At 55.3% G+C, this 26,403-nt stretch overlaps 2 protein-coding genes across 2 annotated transcripts; one reads left to right on the plus strand and one right to left on the minus strand.

Moving 5' to 3' along the window:
* Positions 1-406: 406 nt before the first annotated feature.
* LOC118666919 (bile salt-activated lipase-like) lies at positions 407-6,868 on the minus strand. Its single transcript, XM_036329234.1, is given in 12 exon segments — positions 407-536; positions 538-757; positions 1,259-1,456; positions 2,133-2,336; positions 2,526-2,703; positions 3,562-3,679; positions 3,797-3,904; positions 4,065-4,195; positions 4,719-4,916; positions 5,103-5,225; positions 5,756-5,915; positions 6,719-6,868. Coding segments are annotated over 12 exon segments (1,809 nt in total). The 5' UTR covers positions 6,785-6,868; the 3' UTR covers positions 407-431.
* Positions 6,869-18,482: 11,614 nt separating this feature from the next.
* On the plus strand, positions 18,483-25,047 carry LOC118666920 (bile salt-activated lipase-like). Its single transcript, XM_036329235.1, is given in 12 exon segments — positions 18,483-18,634; positions 19,438-19,597; positions 20,157-20,279; positions 20,466-20,660; positions 21,237-21,367; positions 21,530-21,637; positions 21,757-21,874; positions 22,741-22,918; positions 23,109-23,312; positions 23,987-24,184; positions 24,682-24,904; positions 24,906-25,047. Coding segments are annotated over 12 exon segments (1,806 nt in total). The 5' UTR covers positions 18,483-18,568; the 3' UTR covers positions 25,008-25,047.
* Positions 25,048-26,403: the final 1,356 nt, after the last annotated feature.

A 26,403-nucleotide genomic window follows, 5' to 3' on the forward strand; every position in this document is an offset into this window, starting at 1 on the left:
TCCCCTCCGGACTCTGCCAGAGCCAGCAGGTAGCACCCCTGGCCCTGCCGGTGGGCACCCAAGGCCCAACCCTGTACCCTCTGCTCTGAGCCCAGCGGGATGCACTACTGTCTCTGCCTGGGATCCAGCTGGAGGCGAATCCGTTTCTTCCCCAGGCCATTCTCTTTAAACAGAGCACGCTCCCCGCATCCTGAGGGCATGGCCGAATCTGAGTCCATTGTACTGGTCCAGATGCAACTGCCTATGGGTCCGGGGGCCCCGCTCAGGGCCAGCAGCCTGAGCTCCGCCCTGGCGCTGATGCCTCTCTGACCCTCTTTCCTCCGTATAAATGAGGGGTCACCCCACTTCCTGAGCAGGACACGTGCAGAGACAGTACGGGCAGCTGAGGGATTGAGGGCAAAGAGGGTTGCCAGAGAGAGAAGCGGCTTTATTCAGGAAGAGCTGGGGAGGGAGGTGGCCTCTTGGATGAGGACATTAGAGCTGATGGCTGCGGACATCTGAGCCCCCTCAGAGTCACCAGTGGGGGGCTCAGGGGACGGCCTCAGCATCGTCCAAGGCGGGCACAGGGCCAGCCTCGTCTTCGTTGACGGTGGGCAGTGCCTGGTAGGTCTGGGTCCAGTACTGCAGGGAGTTGCTCCTCAGGTGCTGCTTCATGGACTGGCCATCCATCTTGTTGTTAATCTCCAGGTAGTTGCCGTTTTCCTGGGTGTAGGGCTCCCATTGGGTGGGCACAGCCATGTGGCCCTGGTTGGGGTCTCTGCAGATGAGAGAAAAGGCCGTGTGGGGTCTGAGGGCTCACAGGAGGCTGGAGACCTCCATGCTGACCCGATCCACCAGGGCCTCACTATCACCTGGACATGGGCTGGGCATGTGCGTGAACTGAGGCCCAGCCAGACTCCCCCCCTTAGTTTTACCCGCAATAAAGATAGTATTCCATTTATTTCAATGGAGAGTGAAAAGAAGGGAGAGGCAGAGAGAGAGAGCAACATTGATGTGAGAGAGACATCCCCAACACGCCCACCAGGGCCGGGGATTGAGCCCGCAACTGAGGTACGTGCCCTTGACTGGAATCAAACCCGGGACCCTTCAGGACACTGGCCCAGGCTCTATCTACTGAGCCAAACCAGCCAGGGCCCTTCCAGTACTTCCTATCCTCACACACAGGGGGTACTGGGGCTCAGGGAGGTTAAGTGTATGTGAGGGGACAGGCATGTGGGCCCAGGTGGCAGGAGGCCTGGCCCAGCCTCACCCGCCTTACCCAGTTCTGGCAAAGTTGGTCCAGTAGGCGATCATGGTCCGGGAGACAGTCCTGTCTTGGGCCCAGTATCCCAGGGGGGTCGCGAAAGGTCTCCCAAACACGTACTGGACATCCTCACCGTGGTCGGCGCCCACCCAGCTGGGATAAGACGGATTGCGAGAGGGCTTGGAGAACAGGTAGGTGTAGGTCCGGGCACTCCTGAGGAGGGAGGGACACGGCCCAAGTTGTCAGGGAGCTCACATGGGCCCTCCAGTCAAGAGCAGGGCCCTGGAGGGAGGCCCTGGGGAGAGCAGGAGGAGCCGGGAAATCCCCAGACTCAGGAGGGACCTGGATCCCTGCACTGGGGAAGGGAAGGCGGAGGGGTTGTGGGTTTTGAGATTTTAGTGTATCCACACTTCCCTCCACAAAGCCTATGGAGGCGTCTTCCTTCCTTTTCTCTGCAATGAATTTGTGATCTTCATCAGATGGTATCGTTTTCTCTCCCTTCCGTGTCAGCATTCCTAACTTACTTTTTGTTTTCACTGGAAGTTTACCAGCTGGCTGCAGGCCAAAGTTGTTTTGAATGTTGGCAAACTCCAAACCCACAACAGAGACCAGCATCCCCTGTTCTGTTCCCCTCAGTGTGGGGAGGCGGCAGGCTGTAGGCGCTTCCAGGGGAGGCCTGTGGGCTGAGGAGGGCACTGTAAAGGCCCCTAAGCAGGGATGTGAGCAGGGGCCTTCTCAAGTCTCATCAGGCCTGGTCAGGGCAGATGGTGCAGGCACCGCTGGGACCCCTTCCCGGCTTTCCCAGGCCTCCCTGACCCCCTGAGCCGCCCACTGGGGAGGCTTTGCTGGGCAGGTGCATGACCCAGGCCTCCCCTGTCCCAGCCCTCACTTGGCGTTGGCTCTGTGCTGGGCCACATCTATCTTCGTGGGCATCAGGAAGAAGTAGTCGGTTGCAAAGTCCACCACCGTCTTCTTTTTGGCCTCCTGGGAGGAGTCCTGGGTCCAGGACGCCGTGTAGAAGTCAAAGGTGGCATTGGCACCTCTGGGCCCCTTTGCGATGGTGACCCAGCTGACCAGCTTGAAGAAGTCCTCCCTGCAGGGACCAAGTCGGCACTGGTCCCTCAACCCGGCAAGTGAGAGGGAACCCACATGCACCCCCACCTCCACCCCTACCCCACCCCAGGGGACTGCAGATGGCCCGCTTTACCTGTTGGCCTCCTCCCTCAGCTGATGCCTCTCCAAGTGCCCACAGGTACCACCCTGGGCCCTGCGCCCTACTCACCCAGTAATGGTCAGCAGGTCAATGTCGACAGCCGGTATGAATAATCTGACAAGGAAGTAGGCATCCATGTTGTTGGTGCCAGCGATGTAGTCAATGTCGGCCGTGTTGGCGAAAAGGTTGATGGGCTCATCAGGGATAAAGTCTCCATCAATGACAGGGACGAGGACCAACACGTCGGCTGCATGGAGAGCAGCGGGTTCTAGCACCTTCCAGAGACCCCCTGCCAGGCCTCCTGCCCGGATGCAGCCCCTGCCTCCTCTGATCCAGACCAGGGTCCTCGGCCTGTCCCCTGACATGGGGCCAGATAATTCTAAGGCCTGGGCTGCCCTGCGGGTGTGGAGCAGCTTCCCTGGCCCCGTCCTCTAGAGGTCAGCACCCCCCAGTGTGGCGACCCAGACTGCCACAGGCTCCCTGGGGACAAACCATCCCGCTGACAGCCACTGGGCCTGAGGCCCGCCTGTCCCGTCCAGGAGTGGGCGTCCCTGTCTCCCTCTCTTCTTGCTCGGCCAGAATCGGGAGGAGGAAGACCAAGAGATATTGAGGAACCGCTGGAGTGAGGGCTGGCTTGTGCTGGTCTGTGAGCCAGGCCCTGTGCCAGGTCCGCATTTCCTCCCCCTCCCCCCGGAAGCCTGAATGTCCCCTGAAGAGACCGCACGGCTGGCTCAGGAGAGTCAGCAGTCGGCTAGGTCAGCGGTCGCCAACCTTTCAGAACTCAAGGACCACCAGAGGGGACTGCTGGTACTAGTTCAAAGGCGCTTGTTCTGGTCCTTACAATTGGGTGCAAATGACTGTACGCGGCATGGTTGGGGGTGCGCCCAAATGCGCACCCGCTTCCCAAAGGGGTCGGACCCAGGGAGGATAAGACGGCGGGATGGTGCCCTCAGCAAAGCCAGTGGGGCCACACAGGCTTCAGGGCCATGGTGGCATGTCGCTGCCTACAGGCGCCAGTGAGCGGGTGATGGGCCAGGCCGCAGACCCGGCACTTCCTCACTTCTTGGGAAGCATGGCCGGCCCCCCAGGTGGAGCCCCCACTCACACGCCATGCCGAATGGGTTCGTCTTATAGGCCCGTGTCAGGGCCCGGGGGTCGGTGGCCTTCAGACACTTGGCCATCCTGGCGGTATCATCCAGAGGGCAGCCCACCGTCCTGGCGATCTGGGGTTGGGGGGAGACAGGTAGGTGAGGCCACTGCGGGGCAGACGGCCATGGGGACCGGGACAGGGCATGTACAGGAGGTAACCCTCCCCCTCCCCCACCGCAGCTCCCCTTTACCTGCTTGGCCCAGCGGAGAGGGTCCCTCTGGATGGCCCAGGAGGCCACTGCCGAGCCGCTCTGGCTGATGGCTCGCCGGATGAGGCCCTTGTTGTAGGGAGAGAGGGTCTGCGACACACAGAGGTCCTGTCACCATGGCCTCGCCGCTCCTGCCCACACCCAGGCTCAGCCAGAAACTGCAAGATTGTCAGCTTCATGCTGGTCCCCACAGCCCCCATCTGCTCCCCAGCACCCTGGGAGGAAGACCCGCCTTCCCAGGTCCCCAGACCTGCAGAGAGACGCTGGCACCTCCGGCTGATTGCCCAAAGATGGTGATGTTGTCGGGGTCCCCCCCGAAGGCTGCAATGTTCCTCTTCACCCACGCGATGGCCATGTGCTGGTCCCGAAGGCCGTAGTTACCTGGGGCGGGTGTGGGAGCACATCAGGGACTGGGGTCGAGGGAGAGCATCCTCCATGTGGAGGCCCCTGTCAAGCCCCAGGATGGTGCAGGGCGGGTCCCCAGAACCTGAATGAATGAGGTGCTGGAGGGGTGTGGGGCTCAGGTAGGGGACCAAGGACAGGAGGGCCAGGCTGCTCATCTCTCCCTGACACGGTCCCTCTTGTCTGTCCATGGCTCTTGGTCCCCTGAGTCACCACCTCAGTGTCTGATCTTCTGTCTCTCACTGGGTCCCTGTCCCTGCTCCCTGGTCTCCCTGGGTCCCTGTCCCTGTTCCCTAGTGTCCCTGGGTCCCTGCCGGGCTGGCAGCCTCTTCTCTCGCTACAGCTGCCAATGGGCTCCTGTGTCTCACTGTCCATCCCCAGCTTCCTGCTCTGCCAATAGAATTCTGGGTCTGTCTGGGAGGCTGTCAGTAGTTGTTGGGAGAAAGCGGTACTGAAGGGCCCCCACCAACTCCTTCACCCCGGCCCAAGGCACCCAGCACACCTGGCAGGTTGGCGTCCCCAGTGCTGAGGAAGCCCAGCTCCCCGAGGCGGTAGTTGAAGGTGACCACAATGACATTGCCCCGCATGGCGATCTCCTGCCCGTCATACTCATAGTTATTGAAGAAGCTTTTTTCTTGGGCAGACCCCATGAGGAAGGATCCTCCGTAGATCCAGATCATGACAGGCAGGTTCTGGGAAACTGAGGCAGGAGAGCAGCCCCGGTGACCCCAACTGTCCTGTCCCCATGCCCTCTGGTTGCTTGTTTCAGGGAATTTCAGCTCTGGAGCCCCAACAAGCGAAGGGGCTGGGCAGGGCTGGGCCTCTGGCTGCCTGGGCGCTTCATGCAGGTTCAAGGACCTGGAGGGCATGTGGTGGGGGGATGTACCTTCTTTCTGGCCCTGGGGGACCCAGATGTTGAGGTAGAGGCAGTCTTCGGAGCCCTTGGTATTTAACATGGTGCCAGTGGTTTGCAGGCATTGCTGCTTGAAGTCCTTGGCCTTCAGGGTCCCTGTGGGGGACAAGAGGGGCTGGTGTTGATGGGGAAAATGAGATATTTTGGGGTGCTAGCAATCTGAATCTAGTCACTGCCCCTTTAATTATCTGGTCCTGCAAGACCTGATACCCAAAATACTACTCCCATTTTAGAGAGGCCATAACCATCCCCAGATGGAGTTATCAGTGTTGACGCCAAGCCAGGCCTTGAGAGGTGGTCCCACTGCACCCATTCCAGCGCTTTTGCAAAGCCTGCGAAAGGTCCGGAAGTATGAATCATATCTGGGGACAAGGATACCAAAAGGGTAGAAAAGAAAGCTTCCTCCATATTGGGGGCTCAGGATTTGGATAGAAACAGACCCCCCTGAGTCACTGGACCGGCACATGTGGACTGTCCAGAAATAAATGGGTTTTTCCTGTGCCTCCGGTGCTCCTGCATATTTTCTCGGTCGCCTGGAAAATTCTGCAACAGTCTGAGGATGGTGGCCCCACCCGCCACCGCAGGCACAGGTCCAGCCCAGCACCCACCAATCCACCCACTCGCACCTTGCCAGCCGGGGTGCGGCTGGGGGTTCTCCAGGACCTTGGGCGGGGCGGCGAAGGGGATGCCCTTGAAGATGTCCACAGAGCGGCCGCCGATGCCGAAGAGGCCCAGCTTCCTGTTGACGCCCTCCACGAAGCCCCCTTCTGTGGGCACCACGCCCAGCTGGGGAGAGGGCCAGGCTCAGGGGGCGCAGGCTGGGTGGGGTGGGGCCACCCCTGCTGGCTCTAGGGGTCCAGGACAGATCCCAGGTGGTGGGTCCCTAGTCACGCCCGCCTGTAGCTGTGGGTTCCTGTGGAAGCCTCGCTCCTCGCCCCATAGCAGGGCCCTGAGGAAGGAGACCCTGTCGCTGCCCCGGGGCTTCTGAGTGACCCTGGAGGGGCCCCGGCCACCGGCAAGCAGGTGAGGTCGCCCTTTCAGGGGGCCGGAGGCCTGGGACCGGGTTGAACTAGACCGAGGTCCAGACTCCTGTTCTGAAGCTGGGGGCTGTGATGGGCAAACTGCTGGCCTGCTCAGGGCCCAGCTCCCTTCTGTGCGGGGCCATGGCCATCCCCGGACAGAGGAACACCCTGAGGGCCGTGGTGGCCAAGGCGGACTCCGCAAATCAGCACTGAGGACGCCAGTGACCCTGGGGTTTTGTTTGTGTTTGGCATCAGTGCACCCTGTGTGCCCTGGAGAGCGCCTGTACCAGAACTTATTCGTGGTTTCTGACTTTCAAGTTCGCGGGCGTCCTGTATTTGAGCTGCGTCTGGACCATCGTGTGAGCGCAGATGCAGGAGCAGAGGAAGGGCCAGGAAAGTGCCTGCTGGGTGTGGGCTCTCGGGGGCTCCTCCTGCCAGCGCCTCACCTGCCTGCCCCCCTTCACCCTCTACCCTCCCTACCTCCCATCCGAGGTGCCCGACCCAGTTCCCAGGCCGGGTTTGGGGAGCAGACAGGGGCCCCTCCTCGCCCGCTGTGTTCTCGCTTACCGTTGCTGCGCTCACTACTGCCAAGCAGCAAGCGAGGCCTAAGACAGCCAGCTCCAGGTGCCCCATGGTGCGTGTGCCTCTCTTGGGGCCCCTGCCTCTGAGCAGGGGTATTTATGGGGCGGGACATCCGGGAGACATCCGGGAGCCAGGACTGGCAGCTGCCTGTGGATGGTTCCCTTCCCCTGCCCTCCCTCTGCCCATTCCTCCAGGCAGGATACCTGGGGCCAGGATAGCTGCCCTTTCCAGCCAGGCTCAGGGCCAAGGTCATGCAGGTGTGGGCACACACACACACTTAGACACACACACAAGCATAGCTACTGTTCCCAGGCGGGGATGGTCTACCTTTGCCGGGACCTGCGGATCCGGGTGGCTGGTGCCCTCAGCCCACCTTGGCCGGTTACTGGGAATGGTCAGGTGGCCCTGGGCAGGGGCTAGACCAGGGGTTGGCAAACTTTTTGACTGGAGGGCCACAATGGGTTCTTAAACTGGACCGGAGGCTGGAACAAAAGCATGGATGGAGTGTTTGTGTGAACTAATATAAATTCAAAGTAAACATCATTACATAAAAGGGTACGGTCTGTTTTTTTTTTTTAGTTTTATTCATTTCAAATGGGCCGGATCCGGCCCGCGGGCCGTAGTTTGCCCACGGCAGGACTAGACTATATGCTAACAAGAAGGTGCGTTAGGTTACTGGCACAGATTCAGTGTGCTAACGCGCCCAAAATGTCTCACTTTCCCCATGAAAATGAAGCCAGTGAAGAGCTACAGATCCTGGTTCCCAGTGCCCAGCTGTCGCCTTAAATAAGCTGCATCACTACTCCATCCCAGGACACAACACCGCCTCAGAAGCCTTCCCACACAGGGTTCCCGGAGGGTTCCAATCCGGTAAAGGAAGGCCGGGCCCCTGGAGAACAGGTGGCAAAGTCCACCCAACAGAGTGCTCCCTGCCTCACTTTCCAGTGGCAGCTGTGATCTGTCTACACTCCCCCACTTAGTGCAGGTGGATTCCGTTCTGAACTTGAAATCTACGAATTCCTCCTGGTGGGCAGCAGAAACCACAGGCCCAGCCAAACTCCTCCCTCTTCCACCAAAGGAAGGCAGCCCCGTCCTGGCACAGGGGTTCGTCCTTGGAACTATTTTTAAAAATCGGGGTTAAATATAAATCGCACAAAATACTGTAGTTTAACAATTTATGAGTTCAATTCAGTGATATTCATTGCAGTCACACTATTGTGCAACCATCACCACCATCTAGTTCCAAATCATTGCATCACCCCAAACAGAAACTTTGTGTCCACTGATCAGTATCTCCCCTCTCCCAGCTGCTGCTATTCAACTTCCTGTCTCGGTCAATTTGTCTATTCTAAACATGTTTTTTTTATTATTGATTTTATTTTTTAGAGAAGGAGGGAGAGAGAGAAACATGGATCTCTCCCCTGGGACTCCTCAGGCAATGTGCTGTCAGAGTGAGGGGGGCGGCCCAGCGCCTGGTCCTGGGTGAAATTGTTACAGAATTTACAAGGCGACCCACAGGGGTACCAGGAAAAACCCATTTATTTTCAGATGTTTCACATGTACCAGTATAGGCCGCAGGGGACGCTGTTTCTCTCCAAATCCTGAGCAAGTCAATATGGAGGAAGCTTTCCCTTTATACCCTTAGGTTTCTTTGTCTCCCAAATATGGGCTGGGACTTCCGGACCTTCGGCGGGCTCTGCAAAAAGCCTCATGTGCTGGGCTGAGGGCAGTGAGACCACATCTCAACGCCTGGCCTGGCGCCAGCACTGATAACTCCCTCTGGGGGTTGTGTATTGTTCATGGTTCATGGCCTCTCTAAAACGGGGGTAGTCCTTAGGTAAACAGGTCTTGCAGGACCAGATAATTAAAGGAGGGCCAGTGACTAGAGTATAGGCCAGTGGTCAGCAAACTCATTAGTCAACAGAGCCAAATATCAACAGTACAACGATTGAAATTTCTTTTGAGAACCGCATTTTTTAAACTTAAGCTATATAGGTAGGTACATTGTTATTAACCTACCTATATAGTTTAAGTACTGTTGATATTTGGCGCCTCCCCCGCGCTGCGTATCCCATGGCCCGCTTGTGCCGAGTCTCCCGTCGCCCGACCGACCAACCGACCAACCCCCCCACTTCTTCTAATGCCACTTCTTCAAAATAGACTCACCCAGGCCAAAATCCGACTGCGGCGCATGGGCCACGAAATTTCAATGGCACTGTAGTGCATGCCCGCACATGGTATTTTGTGGAAGAGCCACACTACAGTGGCCAAAGAGCCCCATGTGGCTCGCGAGCCGCGGTTTGCCGACCACTGGTATAGACTAACAAGCATGTGCATTAGGTTACTGGAACAGATTCAGATTGCTAGCCCCTCCCCGCAAAGTTTCTCATTTTCCCCATCATCATCCCCCCTTCCCCACCCCGCTTGATCCTCAAGCTGATTCTCAGCCTTAGGGATTTAATAGAAGGCTCAGAGCGAGGGAGCAGGGTGTTCAGCAGCTCATGATTTTTCCATCTTTATTACCTAAGGCCGTGGTCGGCAAACTGAGGCTCACGAGGCACATGAGGCTCTTTGGCCCCTTGAGTGTGGCTCTTCCTAAGCCTTAGGAGTACCCTAATTAAGTTCATAACATTTACCTACCTATATAGTTTACGTTTAAAAAATTTGGCTCTCAAAGGAAATTTCAATCATTGTTCTGTTGATATTTGGCTCTATTGACTAATGAGTTTGTTAACCACTGACCTAAGGGATTGTGCTGGCAGTCCAGAGACATGGTCTGGAGTAACATCTGGGGCTTCAGGGCTTACTGATTCTATCTCTATTAGCTGTTCTAAGCCTGTTGGCTTTCTTTGAGGAAGGGACAGGGAATGTGCACTGGTTTCTTCATTTCCGGCTTCAGAACAGTGGGAGTGGTGAGAAGCACGTCTCAGGGTCCCATCTATTTCTTCTCCAGTTGGACCATCGTCCTCGCTCTGCTCATGTCTGTCTAACTGCCTAACCATCCCCTCAAGGACCCTGGCTCTGAATTCTTTCAGGGAAAACGGACATCAGTGGGCTCCTCTGGCTACTCCATGCTGAAGAGGGATGGAGTTTTCTTTCAGAGCCAAGAGGTCCTCCTGTCTGTCAGAGGGACGATGAGGCCTGGGCGCAGAAGGAGGTGGGCTTGTGGCCTGGCGGAGACAGACTGTGTTATAAAATTTAGTGTTATTGAGCAATCAGAACTGCAAGAGTTACAACCAATGGTCTGGTGGAAGGGAAAGAAAACATTTCAGTTCTAATAACTTGTATTGAAATAGAATTTATCTCTTAAAATCACCTTTATGTTTATTAAAAGAGCCAAAGTAAGACTAATTTATTTATTGCATTTAATTTGGCCTGATTGTTTGCATAAATACAACAGGAATGGTAACTGACCACCTTTGCCGGAATCTTATGATTGAGTCTTAATTGCCCCGTATGGCAGGGAAGCCAGGCCATCCAGCTGCCGTCAGACCTGCCTGCAGTATCTGCTGAGTTAGGTGAATCCCTCACCTGCAGAGACTCCACCTGGGCCCATACCCTAGGCCAGTGGTAGGCAAACTGTGGTTTGCGAGCCATATGTGGCTCTTTGGCCCCTTGAGTGTGGCTCTTCCACAAAATACCACGTGCGGGCGCGCACGTACAGTGCGACTGAAACTTCGTGGCCCATGTGCAGAAGTCAGTATTTTGTGGAAGAGCCACACTCAAGGGGCCAAAGAGCCCCATGTGGCTCGAGAGCCGCAGTTTGCCAACCACTGTCCTAGGCTTCAAGTCTCATTTCAGCAGCCCTCCTCCTCATGACGCAGAGGTGCCCTCATTCCTCCCCTTCCACTCTGACCAACCGCCTGCGATGCCGGGGTATGGCCTGACGCTCCAGAGCCGGCCATTTTCAGGGCTACTAAGCAAGATATCAGGCTTTCTCTATGGCACTGTTATTGGTTCAAGTATTTAGAGGCCAGACAGGGCTTTCTAAAACATGATGCTCCAGTCAAAGTTTTCAGTCAATAAAACTACTATTGGAAACCGGTCTTATTGAATTTATGCAAAGAAACGCATTGCCATGATTCATTTATTAAGAATTGCCAAATTTCGGAGGGATCCGATAGGGAGGAAAATACACTGACCTGCTTTAAGATCTTCTGATATTCCTTGCCAGACCTTTTCATGGACTTCCCAGAGTAATATGTTTCCAAATATATTATAACAAAATAGTACTGTCTTTAAATGACAAGGAGAAATTTAAGATGTGTAACCCCCTTCTAGGACAGCTAATATATGGCCATAACAATGGCGGTCAGTGTGGGAAACTGGACACTCGCCAGTTACTCCCAAAGACTACTAAAGCCTGTAGACCAACATAGGTCTATAGTAATTGCTGGCATCTGCATTCAAATCTGTAAGAGAATCAAAGGTCAATATAACATATTAACATAATGAAGTACAATGCTGGCACTGTGGCCACCTGAGGCAGCCAAATTTTCTGCCACCAAACATGACACAGGGTAGGCCATACAAACCTCTCAGGGAGGTGGCTAAAGTCCACTGTCGACCTTCCCACACAAAGGAAAAACGTCCTTGTCTCTCTGGAGTCATGTCCATGAAGACGCAGGCTTCAGCCAAGTCCATTACACAGTTCTCTGCAAGCCACAGTCAGGGCTTGTGCGTGGCGGCCGGTTCTTCTTTCTAGCCACAAACACAGTCTGTCAAATTTCCCTAAAATGCATTCTGGCAGGGAGAAAGTTGTTTTGCTGTACACAGGCAGCTTAACCCCTATACACCTGGGCTTGGACATCTCCCCAGAAAGCTGTAGTCCACATTAACAAGTTTATCCTGCAGTCTCCGGTCCTCCCAACTGGGGTTTCGGCCAGTGCCTCAGTCAGACTTGTCTCCCGGAGAATCTCAAAGTCCTGAAGCCTCTCTGGTCCAGGGAGAGTGCCTTCCCTTTACCCTCTCCTGCCTTGCCATCCCTTTGGCTCTAAGGAGTAAGCTAAACACAGCCTGGACTGCAGGGAGAGATAAGTTTGCACACTGCAAAGTGCTCCTGTACCGTGGCTTGGGCGTCAGGCCTCTGCCTTCCTGCCTGTCCTCTTTCTGGGCAGCGACCTTGATCTTTCCCCCAGGCTTCTTTGTAAGTAAGAACAGGGCATCTGGCCACCTGCTCCCCACCTCCTCTCCGCCCCTCTCTCCCTTCCTGACCCCGCTAACCGGGTGTCTTGGCCCACCCCTTAGTCTAAGGCAGCCGTGGGCTAACTACGGCCCACGGGCCGGATCCGGCCCGTTTGAAATGAATAAAACTAAAAAAAAAAAAAAGACCGTACCCTTTTATGTAATGATGTTTACTTTGAATTTATATTAGTTCACACAAACACTCCATCCATGCTTTTGTTCCGGCCCTCCGGTCCAGTTTAAGAACCCATTGTGGCCCTCGAGTCAAAAAGTTTGCCCACCCCTGGTCTAAGGGGTTAAATCTTTCAGCTTCTCTGGGAGAGTTCAAAGTACTGGAAGCCCTCTCACTCAAAGGGAATGTCTTTCCTCTCTATACTCCTATTAACTCCTCCCTGTACTAGTAACTGCAGTTGAAGTGCTGAAGCTTTAACCCTTTCAGCACATTTGCAAACAGGGAGCTTTCACTAGCTCCATCGCTGCCTGCTTTCCCAGATCCCAGGGCTCACTGCTTGTCACCCTTTAACCAGCAAACCAAATGCTTAAGTCTTTCGTTGCATGTTGTACAACACTTATACCTCACTGGGCAGCAACTTGGGTGTCGGCTCACTGGCATCCCAGGCTTCTTGCTGCAGGTTCCGCTTCTCCAGGTGGCTGCAGACGGCTTGGGCATCCAGCCCCTCTGCCTTCTTTCACCTGGCTCTTGGGAGCTGAGTCTTTGTTCTGCCTTGCAACCAGCTCTAAATCACCAGGGCGGCTGCAGACTTCAGCCCGTCTCTCCTCCACCTGGCTCCTGTTCTGACTGCTTCTTTTCTGCCTGCTACTAAAATATTACTCTGTCCCTTCTCATCACATACATAACCTTTATAAATTTTACACTTCTGAATTAGTCTTTAAACCTTCTTCTTATGTCCTTCAAAAATGCATAACCATGTCTCAATCCTTCTACTGAGTATCTCTACTCTAATAGTCTTTCCTCTCTGCCATATCCATAGTAACTTGTACTGGCCTTTCCTTTCCGGACTATAGGATTAACCCTTTTTAATCTGGCCAATATAATACTATATCCCAAAGTTTCTCTGCTTGAACATTTCTACACAGTCTAAAAAGCACCACTAGCCTCGCCCTGCCAAGCTCAGAGACAGAAACCTTCGCCTCTCTGTTTAAATGTGAAAGACTTTTTTTTTTTGTTCAGTTTTTATCCTGCCTCCTGTCCCTTATTGCATTAACCATTTCCTCCATCCTTGGCAAGAAGGGAGAAATGGAGCTGTAAATAACTCTTTGTTTAAATCTCCTTGAGATTTAAATGACTTTACAACTCTTTTGCAAATAGTTAACCTTAGAACTCATTTTTTTTCCCTCTCGCTTCACCTCACGAGTAGTAAACTTGCCTGGGTTGCAACCTTTATAAATTTTACACCTTTAAATTAACCTAAGAATCTTAAAATTGTAAGGCAGTATAGCATAATCATAAATCAGGGAACAGCAAAATAAAGTCCCTACTTTACAGACATAGACAGAAATTTCATTAGCTAACAGTTTCTGGCGGGCAAATACCCTGAAAGACCAGATGATCCCCAAGAATAAGGATTCTTGGCAGCTGCTGGGACACCCTGCAATCTCTATCACAGCTTAGCCTCACCAAACACAACTAGGCTTTCCCTAAAGTGGGACTTGTCCCATCTTTAAACAAATTAAACAACAAAGATGCTGGGGTCCAACCCCAGCAGGTCCAGGGGTCCCCAAAGGTGTGGACGGAGTTGGTGAAGAAGGAATGACACAGAGGCAGCGTTCAGGTGGTCATCATAACCGGGTTCTCTTGTCAGGGTCTCCAGCCACGTTCTGTAGCCAGTTCCCTCGCTAGGTTCTCCAGCCAGGTTCTGTCCAGGTTCTCCAGCCATGTTCAGTCACCAGGTTCTAGTCAGGTTCTCTTGCCATGTTCTATCTAGGTTCTGTAGCCAGGTTCTGTCTCTAGGTTCTGTGGCCAGTTTCTGTCCAGGATCTTTTGCCATGTTCTCTCGCTAGGTTCTGTCTCTAGGTTCTGTGGCCAGTTTCTGTCCAGGATCTTTTGCCATGTTCTCTCCAGCGAAGTTCTTTTGTCTCTAGGTTCTGTGTCTAGGTTCTGTGTCCTGTTGTCTTGTTACATCTGTATTTATACCAGTTAATTCCAATCCTATCAATCTCTATTCCAAAGGTTAGGGCGTTTCTTATCTCCATTCCAGGGAGTAAAGATTATGTAGCTTAAGCATGATTGTTCGCAGTTAAAGTGATTAATTACCCACCTGGCACTTAGTTAAGGGGTTTTATTCCCTCCCTACCTGGGGAAACAACCTTTCTCAGAGAGGTGACCTTGGTTAAAACACATAGTGCCAAGAAGGTGAGCAAACATGTTAAGAACAGTATGCCATATATGCCAGGTCCCTTGAAACAGCAAGGATGGACCGGCTCCCAGCACAAAGAGACATAAAACATTCACAAACACTCTCATGTTTCCCATCCTCATCCATAAGCTGGGGGCCCTTGATTTCATGGAGAGATATCTGCATTGCAGGCAGCGTTCTGAGCCCTTCTCAATTTTCTTTAGCACACATTCTAAGGAAGCAGTCTTACAGAAACTGCTTCCCATGTTTGCAGCCAGACGGCACAATCCCCTCCCAGTTAACAGAGACACAGGACAACACAAGGTAGCTTTGCTTCTCGCAGGCTTTCACACTCACATTCACACCAGTCAGTTCCAGTTGTGACTTTCACCCACAGAAAGTCCCTGAGGCAAATATTTTGCCTACGTAGTGATCAGCTACTTCTTCTGCACCTAAAGGCAGGCCTGACCTCGGATTGGTCCCCTGAGGGAAAACACACCCGTCAGACGTCTGGTCCTGAAAAGGGCTTTCGTGTCCTCCTTGGAGTCCACTGGAGTGCTAGCGGTGGCCCCGGTCGCCAGGGCCCAGTGATGACTGAGACCCAGTAAATCACTGGAGCATGCTTTCCCATCATCATGGGCTTGGTTGAATGGCCCCACCTGCCCGCTCTTGCGAGGCGATGCCTCAAGAGGGAAAATTCGGCTGTGTCTTCCCGGTCAGGGGACCATATTTATGTTACAGAATTTACCAGGCGACAGAAAAATATGCAGGAGTGCCAGGAAAAAACATTTATTTTCAGCTGTTTCACATGTACCGGTACAGTACTCAGGGGAGGCTGTTTCTCTCCAAATCCTGAACAAGTAAATATTGATGAAGCTTTCCCTTTATACCCTTTTGGTTTCTTTGTCTCCCAAATATGGGATAGGACTTCTGGACCATTTGCACACTTTGCAAAAAGTCTCATGTGCTGGGTTGGGGGTTGTGATACCACATCTCAAGTCCTGATCTGGCACCAGCACTGATAACTCCGTCTTGGCATTGTGTATTGTTCATGGTTTTTGGCCTCTCTAAAATGGGGGTAGTCCTTAGGTAAACAGGACTGGCAGGACCAGATAATTAAAGAAGGGCCAGTGACTAGACTATAGGTTAACAAGAACGTGCATTAGGTTACTGGCACAGATTCAGATTGCTTGACTCCCAAAAGTGTGTCATTTTCCTCATGAAAATGAAGCCAGTGAAGAGCTGCAGATCCTGGTTCTCAGGGCCCAGCTGTCGCCTTAAATAAGCTGCATCACAGATCCATCCCAGGACACAACACCGCCTCAGAGGCCTTCCCTACACAGGGTTCCCAGAGGGTTCCAATCTGGTAAAGAAAGGCCGGGCCCGTGGAGAACAGAATATGAAGTCTGCCCAACAGAGTGCTCCCCGCCTCGCCTCCTCAGTGGCAGCTGTGATCTGTCAACACTCCCCCACTTTAGTGCAGGTGGGTTCTGTTCTGAACTTGAAATCTACGAATTCCTCCTGGTGGGCAGCAGAAACCACAGGCCCAGCCAAACTCCTCCCTCTTCCGCCAAAGGAAGGCAGCTCCGTCCTGGCTCAGGAGGTGGTCCTGGCTACTGTTTTTAAAAATCGGGGTAAAATATAAATCACATAAAATACTATAGTTTAAGGATTTATGAGTTCAATTCAGTGATATTCATTGCAGTCACACTATTGTGCAACCATCACCACCATCTAGTCCCAAATCATTGCATCACTCCAAACAGAAAGTGTGTCCACTGATCAGTATCTCCCCTCTCCCAGCTGCTGCTATTCAACTTCCTGTCTCAGTCACTGCCTAGTCTAAACATTTTTCTTTATTATTGATTTTCTTTTCAGACAGGAAGGGAGAGAGAGAAACATGGATCTGATAGATACACAGATCAACAGCCTCCTGCACGCCCCCTACTGGGGACTGAGGCCCGCATGTGCAGTATTGGGAATGCAAAGGGTGACCTGTTGGTGCAAGGGAAGACGGTCAACCGAATGAACCACACTGGCCGGGCTACTTTCTTTACTTTGAAATCGTGTTGTTGAGAGTATTGCAGATGTCTGCCATTTCCCCTCGGCCCCTCTCCACCCAGCTCCCACCCCAGCCCAGCCTCTTCCGAGTCTATTGTCTATGAATACATGCCTAATAGTTCTTGATTAACACTTTTATACAGCTAATGAGTTGTCTCGTGTTTCCCGCCCCATCTTTTAATTTCTTCCTGCCCTGCCTCCCACCTCCACTCTGGGATCCGTCCTTCTTTTCCATGCTTCCATGTCGATGGTTATGTTTTATTCATCAGTTTATTTGGTTCATTCGATTCCACAGGAGTGAGATCATGTGACACTTGTCTTTCTCCCACTGGCTTATTTCACTCAGCCTAATAGTCTCCAGGTCCCTCCATGCTGTCTCAAAGGGTAAGAGTCCGTTCTTTTTCACTGCTATTTAGTATTCCAAGGTGTGAATGTACCACAGCCTTTTTTCATGCACTCATCTGCCAAAGGGCACTTGGGCTGTTTCCAGATCTTGGCTATTGACAATAACGCTGCTAGGAACATGGGGGTGCACACATCCTTTCTGATTGGTGCTTCAGGATTCTTAGGATATTCCCAGAAGTGGGATCACTGGGTCAAACGGCAGTTCCATTTTTAATTTTCTGAGGCAGCTCCATACTGTTCTCCACAGTGGCCGCACCAGTGCGCATCCCACCAGCAGTGCACGAGGGTTCCCTCTTCTCCACACCCGGCCAGCACTTGTCGTAGGTGGACTTGCTGACGGTGGCCATCCAGGCAGGTGTCAGCAGATTAACACTGCGGTTAATTTGCATCTCTCTGTGATGAGTGGCCTCCATGGCCATCTGTACATACTCAGAATTACTTCCTACAGAACAGGTTCTCAGAATTGGACTTGCTGGCCAAAGGCCTGTTAACAAACACACCCTCAAACCCTTTGCTGCCCAGTCCTCACCCACAGGCCCAGCCTGCCCGGCTCCTGCTTCCCACTGTGGGGCCCCCTCCCCACCTGCATCGCAGGAGACCTGGGCTCGGGATCCGCAGGCAGCCAGCGTGGCCGGTGTCTGTGGATCCATGTGGTGCTGAGCACAGCCCCAGGCGTGACGTCAACTGGGCTGTGGCCTGTGTACAAGCACGGCTCCTGGTAGCGAAGGGCTGAGGGCTCGGGCGAGGGGCCGCTGGCCTGGGAGGGCTCTGCTGTCCCCAGGCCCTGAGCGCCCCCCAACCCTGGAGAAGGCAGTGCTGCCAGCTCCACAAAGATAGGAGCCCTGGGTTTGTCCATGGAGCTTCCTCTGGTTCCTGAGTGAGACACCCTCCCCGAGCCACACGCTGCCTTTCTGCTCTCACACACTCTGCTCAGACCTCTCTCCCTCTGCCTCTGTGTCTCCATTATCTCTGTCTCTCCCTCTGTATGTTTTTCTGTCTGTCCCACGCTCTATCTCTCTCTAATGCCCCAGGTCGTGGTGCATTTCTGAAGCCAGGCCCTTCCTCTTCCTCAGGGAAGCCCCCAGGCTGGGCGGGAGCCCCCTTCCCTCTACACCTATGCCCACCTGAGCCTCCAGTCTTCCCTCCAGGGCTGCTGGTACTGAGTGTGAGGGGTGCCCTCCCTGAGGGCAGGATCGCCCTGTGCTGCTCTGGGTCCCCACACCCAGCTTGGACTGCACACCCGTGGGCCCTCGGACCCAGGCTCAGCCACGTGGCTGCCCAGGAACACACAGCCCTCTCTGTCCGGAGGCGACATGCCCAGTCCCCTGTGAACTCCCTTTACTAGGCTCCGGAGCTCGAAGTGGGGGCCTGGCCAGGCCTGGAGGGAAGCAGGCCCCCTTCTCTGAGGGTGAGCACAGCCCCTTGTCAATGAGCCACAATGCAGGGCACTGTGCACCCAGCCGAGTCCCTGTAGCCCCTGCCCAGGCCACCTGACCATTCCCAGTAACCGGCCCAGGTGGGCTGAAGGCACCAGCCCCCCGGATACGCGGGTCCTGGCAAAGGTGGACCATCCCAGCCTGGGAACAGTAGCTATGCATGTGTGTGTGTGCGTGTGCCCACACCTGCATGACCTTGGCCCTGAGCCTGGCTGGAAAGGGCAGCTATCCTGGCCCCAGGTGTCCTGCCCGGAGGAAGGGGCAGAGGGAGGGGAGGGGAAGGGAACCATCCACAGGCAGCTGCCAGCCCTGGCTCCCGGATGTCTCCCGGATGTCCCGCCCCATAAATACCCCTGCTCAGAGGCAGGGGCCCTGAGACAGGCACACACACCATGGGGAGCCTGGAGCTGGCTGTCTTAGGCCTCGCCTGCTGCTTGGCAGTAGTGAGTGCAGCAACGGTAAGCGAGAGCCCAGCGGGCGAGGAGGGGCCCCTGTCTGCTCCCCAAGCCCGGCCTGGGAACTGGGTAGGGAACCGCGAAGGGGAGGTAGGGAGGTTAGAGGTGAAGGGGGACAGGCAGGTGAGGCGCTGGCAGGAGGAGCCCCGACAGCCCACACCCAGCAGGCACTTTCCTGGCCCTTCCTCTGCTCCTGCATCTGCACGCACACGATGGTCCAGACGCAGCTCAAATACAGGACGCCCGCAAACCTGAACATTAGAAACCACGAATAAGTTCTTTTACAGGCGCTCTCCAGGGCACACAGGGTGCACTGATGCCAAACACAAACAAAACCCCAGGGTCACTGGCGTCCTCAGTGCTGATTTGCGGAGTCCGCCTTGGCCACCAGGGCCCTCAGGGTGTTCCTCTGTTCGGGGATGGCCATGGCCCCGCACAGAAGGGAGCTGGGCCCTGAGCAGGCCAGCAGGTTGCCCATCACAGCCCCCAGCTTCAGAACAGGAGTCTGGACCTCGGTTTAGTTCAACCCGGTGCCTGGCCTCCGACTCCCAAGAAGGTGCGACACCCACCTGCTTGCCGGTGGCCGGGGCCCCTCCAGGGTCACTCAGGAGTCTTGGGGCAGCTACAGGGTCTCCTTCCTCAGGGCCCTGCCATGGGGTGAGGAGCGGGGCTTCCACAGGAACCCACAGCTACAGGCGGGCGTGACTAGGGAACTCCCACCTGGAAGCTGTCCTGGACCCCTAGAGCCAGCAGGGGTGGCCCCACCCCACCCAGCCTGCACCCTCTGAGCCTGGCCCTCTCCCCAGCTGGGCATGGTGCACACGGAAGGGGGCTTCGTGGAGGGCGTCAACAGGAAGCTGGGCCTCTTCGGCATTGGCGGCCGCTCTGTGGACATCTTCAAGGGCATCCCCTTCGCCGCCCCGCCCAAGGCCCTGGAGAACCCCCAGCCGCACCCCGGCTGGCAAGGTGGGAGTTGGTGGGTGGCTAGGTGGAATTTGGTGGGTGGGTGGGTGGGTGCAGTGCTGGCCCTGTGCCTGAGGTGGCATGTGGGATTACCATCCTCATGCTTTTGCTGAATTTACCAGGAGACCGAAAAAATATGCAGGAGCACCAGTGGCACAGGAAAAACCCATTTATTTCCAGACAGTTCACATGTGCCAGTCCAGTGACTCAGGGGAGTCTGTTTCCATCCAAATCCTGAGCCCCCAATATGGAGGAAGCTTTCTTTTCTACCCTTTTGGTATCCTTGTCCCCCAAATATGAATCATACTTCCGGACCTTTCGCAGGCTTTGCAAAAGCGCTGGAATGGCTTCAGTGGGACCACCTCTCAAGGCCTGGCTTGGCGTCAACACTGATAACTCCATCTGGGGATGGTTATGGCCTCTCTAAAATGGGAGTAGTATTCTGGGTAAACAGGTCTTGCAGGACCAGATAATTAAAGGGGCAGTGACTAGATTCAGATTGCTAGCACCCCAAAAATATCTCATTTTCCCCATCAACATCAGCCCCTCTGGCTCCCCACAGGGACCCTGAAGGCCAAGGACTTCAAGCAGGAATGCCTGCAAACCCCTCTCATCCCATTAAATACCAGGGGCTCCGCGGACTGCCTCTACCTCAACATCTGGGTCCCCCAGGGCCAGAAGGAAGGTACATCCGCCCACCACATGCCCTCCAGGTCCTTGAACCTGTATGAAGTGCCCAGGCAGCCAGAGGCCCAGCCCTGCCCAGCCTCTTCGCTTGTGGGGGCTCCAGAGCTGAAATTCCCTGAAACAAGCACCCAGAGGGGATGGGGAGGGGACAGTTGGGGTCAATGGGCCTATTCTCCTGCCTCAGTTTCCCAGAACCTGCCTGTCATGATCTGGATCTACGGTGGAGGCTTCTACGGCGGTTCCGCCGAAGAAAAAAGCTTCAATCAGTATCTGCACGACGGGGAGGAGATCGCCACGCGGGGCAATGTCATTGTGGTCACCTTCAACTACCGCCTCGGGGCGCTGGGCTTCCTCAGCACTGGGGACGCCAACCTGCCAGGTGTGCTGGGCGCCTTGGGCCAGGGTGAGGGAGCAGTTGGGGGTCCCTTCAGCACTGCTTTCTCCCAACAACTCCCAGAGAGACCCAGAATTCTACTGGCAGAACAGGAAGCTGGGGATGGACAGTGAGACACAGGAGCCCATCGGCAGCTATAGTGAGAGAAGAGGCTGCCAGCCAGCCTGGCAGGGACCCAGAGACACTAGGGAGCAGGCACAGGGACCCAGGACGACCAGGGAGTGGGGACAGGGTTCCAGGGAGACCAGGGAGTGTGGACAAGGACCCAGTGAGACCAGAAAGCAGGGAAAGGGACCCAGTGAGAGACAGAAGATGAGACACTGAGGTGGTGTCTAGGGGGACACAGGGCCATGGGACAGACAAGAGGGATGGTGTCAGGGAGAGCGATGAGCAGCCTGGCCCTCCTGCTCCTGGTCCCCTACCTGAGCCCCACACCCCCTCCAGCACCTCATTCAACCAGGTTCCTGGGGACCCGCCCTGCGCCATCCTGGGGCTTGACAGGGGCCTCCACATGGAGGACACTCTCCTACCACCCCAGTCCCTGATGGGCTCTTTCCCCAGGTAACTACGGCCTTTGGGACCAGCACATGGCCATCGCATGGGTGAAGAGGAACATTGCGGCCTTCGGGGGGGACCCCGACAACATCACCATCTTTGGGGAATCAGCCGGAGGTGCCAGCGTCTCTCTGCAGGTCTGGGGACCCTCGGAGGGCGGGCCTTCCTCCCAGGGTGCTGGGGGAGCAGATGGGGGCTGTGGGGAACAGCATGAAGCTGACAGTCTTGCAGTTTCTGGCTGAGCCTGGGTGTGGGCAGGAGAGGCAAGACCGTGGTGACAGGACCTCTGTGTGTCGCAGACCCTCTCTCCCTACAACAAGGGCCTCATCCGGCGAGCCATCAGCCAGAGCGGTTCGGCAGTGGCCTCCTGGGCCATCCAGAGGGACCCTCTCCGCTGGGCCAAGCAGGTAAAGGGGAGCTGCGGTGGGGGATGGGGGAGGGTTACCTCCTGTACATGCCCTGTCCCGGTCCCCATGGCCGTCTGCCCCGCAGTGGCCTCACTTACCTGTCTCCCTGCAACCCCCAGATCGCCAAGAAGGTGGGCTGCCCCCAGGATGATACCGCCAGGATGGCCAAGTGTCTGAAGGCCACCGACCCCCGGGTCCTGACACGGGCCCATAAGATTAACCCATTCGGCATGGCGTGTGAGTGGGGGCTCCACATGGAGGGCTGACCGTGCTCCCCAAGAAGTGAGGAAGTGCCGGGTCTGCGGCCTGGCCCATCACCCGCTCACTGGCGCCTGTAGGCAGCGACATGCCACCATGGCCCTGATGCCTGTGTGGCCCCACTGGCTATGCTGAGAGCGCCATCCCGCCGTCTTATCCTCCCTGGGTCCGACCCATTTGGAAAGCGGGTGCACATTTGGGCGCACCCCCAACCATGCCGCGTACAGTCATTTGCACCCAATTGTAGGGACCAGACCAAGCGCCTTTGAACTAGTACCAGCGGTCCCCTCTGGTGGTCCATGAGTTCTGAAAGGTTGGCGACCGCTGACCTAGCCGACTGCTGACTCTCCTGAGCCAGCCGTACGGTCTCTTCACGGGCCATTCTGGCTTCCGGGGGGAGGGGGGCCAATGCGGACCTGGCACAGGGCCTGGCTCACAGACCAGCACAAGCCAGCTCTCACTCCAGCGGCTCCTCAATTGCTCTTTGTCTTCCTCCTCCCCATTCTGGCGGAGCAAGAAGAGAGGGAGACAGGGATGCCCACTCCAGGACGGGACAGGCGGGCCTCAGGCCCAGTGGCTGTCAGCGGGATGGTTTGGCCCAGGGAGCCTGTGGCAGTCTGCACACAGTCTGGGTTGCCACACTGGAGGGTGCTGCCATCAGCAGGTGGGGCCAGGGAAGCTCTTCCACACCCTCAGGGCAGCCCAGGACATAGAATTATCCGGCCCCATATCAGGGGACAGGCTGAGGACCCTGGTCTGGATCAGAGGAGGCAGGGGCTGCCCACGGGCAGGAGGCCTGGCAGGGGGGCTCTGGAAGGTGCTAGAACCCGCTGCTCTCCATGCAGCCGACGTGTTGGTCCTCGTCCCTGTCATTGATGGAGACTTTATCCCTGATGAGCCCATCAACCTTTTCGCCAACACGGCCGACATTGACTACATCGCTGGCACCAACAACATGGATTGCCACTTCCTTGTCAGATTATTTGTACCCGCGGTCGACATTGACCTGTTGCCCATTACAGGGTGAGTAGGGCGCAGGGCCCAGGGCGGTACCTGGGGGCCTCTGGTAGAGGCATCAGGTGAGGGAGGAGGTCGACAGGTGTAGCGGGCCATCTGCAGGCCCCTGGGGTGGGGTAGGGGTGGAGGTGAGGGTGCATGTGGTTCCCCTCCCACTGGCCAGTTACAGGGTCGAGTGCTGGCTTGGTCCCTACAGGAAAGACTTCTACAAGGTGGTCCGCTGGATCACCATCGCCAAGGGTCCCAGAGGTGCCAATGCCACCTTTGACTTCTACACGGCGTCCTGGGCCAATGACTCCTCCCAGCTGGCCAAGAGAAAGACGGTGGTGGACTTTGCAACCGACTACTTCTTCCTGATGCCCGCGAAGATAGATGTGGCCCAGCACAGAGCCAACGCCAAGTGAGGGCTGTGGCAGGGGAGGCCTGGGTTATGGACCTGCCCAGCGAAGCCTCCCAGTGGGCGGCTCAGGGGTCAGTGAGGCCCGGGAAAGCCGTGATGGGGTCACAGCGGTGCCTGCACCATCTGCGCTGCCCAGGCCTGACGAGACTGAGAATGCCCCTCCTCACCTCCCAGCTCAGGGGCCTTTACAGAGTCCTCCTCAGCCCACAGGCCTCCCTGGCAGCGCCTACAGCCTGCCACCTGCCCACACTGAGGGGAAGAGAACAGGGGATGCTGGTCTCTGTTGTGGGTTTGGAATTTGCCAACATTCAAAACAACTTTGGCCTGCGGCCAGCTGGTATACCACCAGTGAAAACAAAAAGTAAGTTAGGAATGCTGACACAGAAGGGAGAGAAAACAATACCATCTGATGAAGATCACAAATTCATTGCAGAGAAAAGGAAGGAGACGTCTCCATAGGTTTTGGGGAGGGAAGTGTGGATACACTTGACATCATAGGACCCACAACCCCTGGGCCTTCCCATCCCCTGGTGCAGGGACCCAGGTCCCTCCTGACTCTGGAGATTTCCCGGTTCCTCCCAGCTCTCCCCATGGCTTCCCTCCAGGGCCCGGCTCTGGGCTGGGCAGTCTAGGTGAGCTCCCTGACAACCTGGACCGTGTCTCTCCCTCCTCAGGAGTGCCCGGACCTACACCTACCTGTTCTCCCACCCCTCTCGCAAACCATTCTACCCCAGCTGGGTGGGCGCTGACCATGCCGAGGACGTCCCGTACGTGTTTGGGAGACCTTTTGCCACCCCCCTGGGCTACCGGGCTCAAGACAGGACTGTCTCCCAGGCCATGATCGCCTACTGGACCAACTTTGCCAGAACTGGGTAAGGCGGGGTGAGGCTGGGCCAGGCCTCCTGCCACCTGGACCCACATGCCTGTCCCCTCACGTACACTTAACCTCCCTGAGCCCCAGTACCCCCTGTGTGTGAGGATAGGAGGTACTGGAAGGGCCTTGGCTGGTTTGGCTCGGTCGATAGAGCCTGGGCCAGCTTCCTGAAGGGTCCCGGGTTTGATTCCCGTGAAGGGCACGTACCTCAGTTGCGGGCTCAAACCCCGGCCCTGGTGGGGATGTGTCTCTCACATCAATGTTGCTTTCTCTCTGTCTCTCCCCCTCCTTTTCATTCTCCATTGAAATAAACAGAATAATATCTTTAGTTGCGGGTTAAACTAAGGGTTTGGGGTACTGCCTGGGCCTCAGTTCACGCACATGCCCAGCCCGTGTCCAGGAGAGAGTGAGGTGCCCTGGTGGATCGGGTCAGCATGGAGGTCTCCATCCTTCTGTGAGCCCTCAGACTCCACCTGGCCTTTACCTCATCTGCAGGGACCCCAACCAGGGCCACATGGCTGTGCCCACCCAATGGGAGCCCTACACCCAGGAAAACGGCAACTACCTGGAGATTAACAACAAGATGGATGGCCAGTCCATGAAGCAGCACCTGAGGAGCAGCTACCTGCAGTACTGGACCCAGACCTACCAGGCACTGCCCACTGTGAACGAAGATGAGGCTGGCCCTGTGCCCGCCTTGGACGACGCTGAGGCCATTCCCTGAGCCCCCCACTGGTGACTCTGAGGGGGCTCAGATGTCCACAGCCATCGGCTCTAATGTCCTGTCCCAAGAGCCCACCTCCCTCCCCAACTCTTCCTGAATAAAGCCGCTTGTCTCACTGGCAACCCTGTTTGCCCTCATGATCTCAGCTGCCAGTACAGTCTCTGCACGTGTCCTGCTCAGGAAGTGGGGTGGCCCCCTCATTTAAGCGGAGGAAAGAGGATCAGAGAGGCGTCAGAGCCAGGGCGGAGCTCAGACTGCGGGCCCTGAGTGGGGCCCCCGGGCCGAAGGGCAGTTGCCTCTAGACCAGTGCAATGGACCCAGCCTTGGCCACGACCTCTGGGTGCGGGAGCGTGCTCTGTTTAAAGAGAATGGCCTGGGAGGGAAACGGAATCGCCTCCAGCTGGGTCCCATGCAGTGACAGCAATGCATCCCGCTGGGCTCAGAGCAGAGGATACAAGGCTGGGACTTGGGTGCCCACTGGCAGGGCCAGGGCTGCTGTCCGCTGACTCTTGCAGAGTCCGGAGGGGAGCTGGAGGCAGAGGTGAGACGCAGGGCCATGGCCACCTCAGCACGGTCTGGGATGGGGCACCGCCTGCACTGAGGGCTCCCCCATCCTGACCTCAAGATGGTGCAAGTCCCACTTTAGGGGAAGCCTTGTTGTGTGTGGTGAGGCTAAGCTGTCATAGAGATTGCAAGGTGTCCCAGCAGCTGCCAAGAATCCTTATTCTTGGGGATCATCTGGTCTTTCAGGGTATTAGCCCACCAGAAACTGTTAGCTAATGAAATTTCTGTCTATGTCTGTAAAGTAGGAACTTTAATTTGCTGTTCTCTGATTTATGATTTTGCTATACTGGGTTAAAATTTTAAGAATCTAAGGTTAATTTAAATGTGTAAAATTTATAAAGTTTGCCACCCAGGAAAGTTTAAAACAAAGGCCGGCTAGTTCCAAGACTGCTTGTGATTAACAGGTCATTATCTTCCCCACCTGATGCAAAGAGAGAGAATAAATAAGTTGTAAACTTAACTATTTTCAAGAGTTGGAAAATGGTCATAAAGATCTCAGGGAAGTTTAAACAAAGAACCACTAGCTAGTTTATTGCTTGTATGTAACTAACAGGCCCATATCTCCCTTGCTAAGGACAGAGTAAATGGTTAATACGGAAAGGGAAGGGGAGAGGGGGAAAGATAAGAGCAGCAGTAAAAACAAAACCAAAAAAGCAAAACAAAAAAAAAGATGTCGTTGTACTCTTAAGTAGAGAAACATGAGGTTTCTGGCTCTGAGCCTAGCAGAATGCGGTACCTGGGTGCTTCTTAAGCTACATCAGAATATTTAGCAGTGGAACTTTAAGATATAATATTTTATTGGCCGGACCAGAAAAGGATTAATTCTGTGGTCAAGTCCAAATCTTTGTTACAAATGGTTTCAGTTTTAATAATATTTAAATTGGGTATATTTGACAGCTTTTCTGTATGTAATATTTCAAGAATTTAAC

Source organism: Myotis myotis, unplaced genomic scaffold, assembly GCF_014108235.1.
Source record: "Myotis myotis isolate mMyoMyo1 unplaced genomic scaffold, mMyoMyo1.p scaffold_m19_p_12, whole genome shotgun sequence".
Taxonomy (NCBI): Eukaryota; Metazoa; Chordata; class Mammalia; order Chiroptera; family Vespertilionidae; genus Myotis; species Myotis myotis.